We start from the raw sequence: 3,108 nt of genomic DNA on the forward strand, positions 1-3,108 counted from the left end.
CAGGTGCGCGACTCTCGCCGTTCGCCGAAATAACGAAATAAAACATTGTAAATCAATAAATAAATAACTAATTTATTTAAGTTTTACTACATTTTAAAAAATATAAATTTTATCGATCATTTCAATATTTTAAGGAATTGCAAGTAACTGTTTAATTCAAAGTCCGCTTCTCTATCGAACTCTCTCTTCACGACTTGCCTCGTCTGTAAACTAGGAATCCTGGCTCGAATCGCTGATCGTCACGTCCATATACAGAGTACTTCTAAGCGTCTTGCCCATGGATTACTGGGTCCAAACGAGGGACTGCAGGGTCACCGCTCGGGGGCTACGAGCTCGTCGTAGTTATGTGTGCCGTGACAATTCTCGCAAACCATTACGAAATGCTGTGAAAAACAAATATTACTTACAATATATTAAACAAAACGTAGACAATAATTCGTTCAACTTGGCAAACAAGAACTTGTCAAATTAGCACAAAAACACGACAATTGCAACGAAATCCGACACAGGATTATACTCATGTCAATAAATACTGAAAATTACCTTAAACCCTGTGACAATTTGACAAGTGCTTCGCAAAAGTAGTACATATCTTTGTATTGACGATATCATTAAGTATGCAACTTTGGTTGCAAATAAGCACACATCCCGCCCGACGGTAAGCGGTAACTGTAGCCTATGGAGGCCTGCAACGCCAGTAATGGACACTCGTCAGAATTGTCACACCTGTCATCGTGGTGGAATAGAGGCCTGGATACCAAGTTGATTTTGAGTTATCAGCAGCGTTTTAGACCACTTGCTAATTAGATAATCTGCTTTTTAGACTAACTAGCTATTTAGACCACTGCGTTTTAGATGAGTTGCTACTTAGACCAGCTGTGTTTTAGACCACTGGCTAATAAAACCATCTGTGCTTTAGACAATTTGCTGTTTAGACCAGCTCCTTTTTAGACCAGTTGCTACTTAGACCAGCTGCTTTTTTAGACGAATTGATACTAACCCCTAAATACTTACGAGATTATGCTGCATCCGCAGCAGCTGCATGGCCATGGGGAAGTTGTTCTCCGACTTGGGCGCGTACTTCTCCATAAGGGCGACGGTCTTGACGGCGAGCTGCTCTAACTCGAGCAGTGTGGCTGGCTCGGGCCGTTGACGCATCTGCTCGCGGCGCCGCCCGTAGCGCGCGCCCCACTGGTGGTGACTGCGCGTGCCCTGACCAGAAAACAGTTACTGGTTATATTAGGGAATATCGCACGTACATAGAAAATGTGTGGTCTATTGTATTGGAAACACTAGCTAGTTTAATGTATAAATTATAGTTTAAAATTAATTTGTAAATAATTTTGTCGGCCTGCGGTAAAAGAAGATTTTGCAACATATCCATCTTAAGCGCTAGTAATAAGTACATCAATAAATAACTGGAAGATTTTGCTAGTACGTACCTTCCAGCATTAATTGCAAGAATAAATGATTATACCAAAATGTCATTTCTCCTATCATATCAGTAATGAGGAATAATTAATTGACGAATGTTTGGCTTCACCTGTTATGTTGTTTTGTGTTCACGTCACTGACATATCATTTATTAAGCCCATTTCTAGTTAGGTAACTATCCGATTACCCCAAACTTGGCATGTGTGTGTGTGCCGTTAGGATGATAATGCAAAATCTAATATTGTAGGGGCGTTATTGTAGCATTTATTCGATCCTACTTTCCACGTGGTATTTATTTAGTCATTGGACTGTAGTACTTTATACATTTTAAGATAAATTAAATCACTGATGTCATAATTAATTAGAAAACATATCTATACAGGGTAGAACATTTCTAGATACTGGGGGCCGATTTTTGAAATTCGATCGCTCGATTTCGTCACTCGAAAATCGGTGGAAAACGGCGAAATGCTAATTTTTGAAATACGAGCTATCGAAATTTGGAATCTAGTGGTATTGACCACTCGATTTCAATTCTATTAGTAGAATTTAAACGCCTAGTAGTGGAGATATCATTTAATGAAATACACGAAATCGAGTGATCGAATTTCAAAAATCGGCCCCTTGAGCTGAAAGGATAGTGTTATCTAAGTTATCTACAATCGTAAAGCTGGATTAAAAAGTAAAACAACATCATTAAAATTAAATGTTGTTATACCAGTGATAACTGATAACCCTACAAAGTTATTAACATTTTAAATTGACACATAGATTAGGATTACACATAGATAACATATAGATTTTTGCACTAATGTTTAACAAACTGTATCTCAAAAACGGTTAGAAATATTAACGTGATTACTAAGTGAAAAATAAAGTACGTAGCCTAAACAATTCCCTTTTTGCGTAAAAGTGCTTCGTTCTGTTCCACCCGATATAATTACCTACAGTGTAAGTATCCTGGACAAAACTTAAACATTACAACCCAATAATCATGACATGATATTCTGTTGAAGTAGGTACCTATATAAATGTTTAAACTTACTTGGAATCGGTCACTGCCTCTCTCTCCCACGGGTCTTGCGACTTGTTCTATGGGTCGAGGTAAATTCACCATGATTCAATCTACTTCTTGGCCAACGATAGATACACTACTAAATATTAATAGACCCTAACAACGATTTTATACTTAACGAATTCAAAAACTTTAACAAGTACTTCATAATGACCCTCATTATTAGATTTATTTTATTAATATTATCAATAAGTTCGCGTGTGCTAATTACCATCTCATTATGTTATTACGTGAATGCAGACTCAGCAGAGACTACTTTACTAATAAGTGTGTATTTAAATCATGTCAAAACAATTGAACCCATCAAATTTAAAGAGGTGGGTACAATGGGACCAAGTTAGTAATTAATTAACTTAAATTAAAGATATTTTAGTTAGGTAACTGAAGGTATTTACTTAATATCACCAACCAAAAACACTTAATCACATCATCAATTCTTAACCTATTATTAAAATCAGAATACGGCTACTATAACGTCTGTATCTTTAGGTATTTAAATAAAAGTAAACAAATAATTTGTCCATTTTCGGGTAGTTATAATATTTATTGGTTAACCGACCAAATACAAAACCGCCTGGATCAGCCACCGAAAGACCTGG

At 36.7% G+C, this 3,108-nt stretch overlaps 1 protein-coding gene across 1 annotated transcript; it reads right to left on the bottom strand.

Moving 5' to 3' along the window:
- Positions 1-286: 286 nt before the first annotated feature.
- On the bottom strand, positions 287-2,594 carry LOC134789519 (uncharacterized). Its single transcript, XM_063760098.1, has 3 exons — positions 2,480-2,594; positions 1,015-1,212; positions 287-383 (listed from the first exon to the last, which is right to left on the bottom strand). The coding sequence occupies exons 1-3, from the start codon at positions 2,549-2,551 to the stop codon at positions 312-314; spliced, it is 342 nt and encodes a 113-aa protein (XP_063616168.1). The 5' UTR covers positions 2,552-2,594; the 3' UTR covers positions 287-311.
- Between the last annotated feature and the right edge of the window lie 514 nt (positions 2,595-3,108).

The sequence above is a fragment of the Cydia splendana genome, chromosome 4, assembly GCF_910591565.1.
Source record: "Cydia splendana chromosome 4, ilCydSple1.2, whole genome shotgun sequence".
In the NCBI taxonomy this organism is placed as follows: domain Eukaryota; kingdom Metazoa; phylum Arthropoda; class Insecta; order Lepidoptera; family Tortricidae; genus Cydia; species Cydia splendana.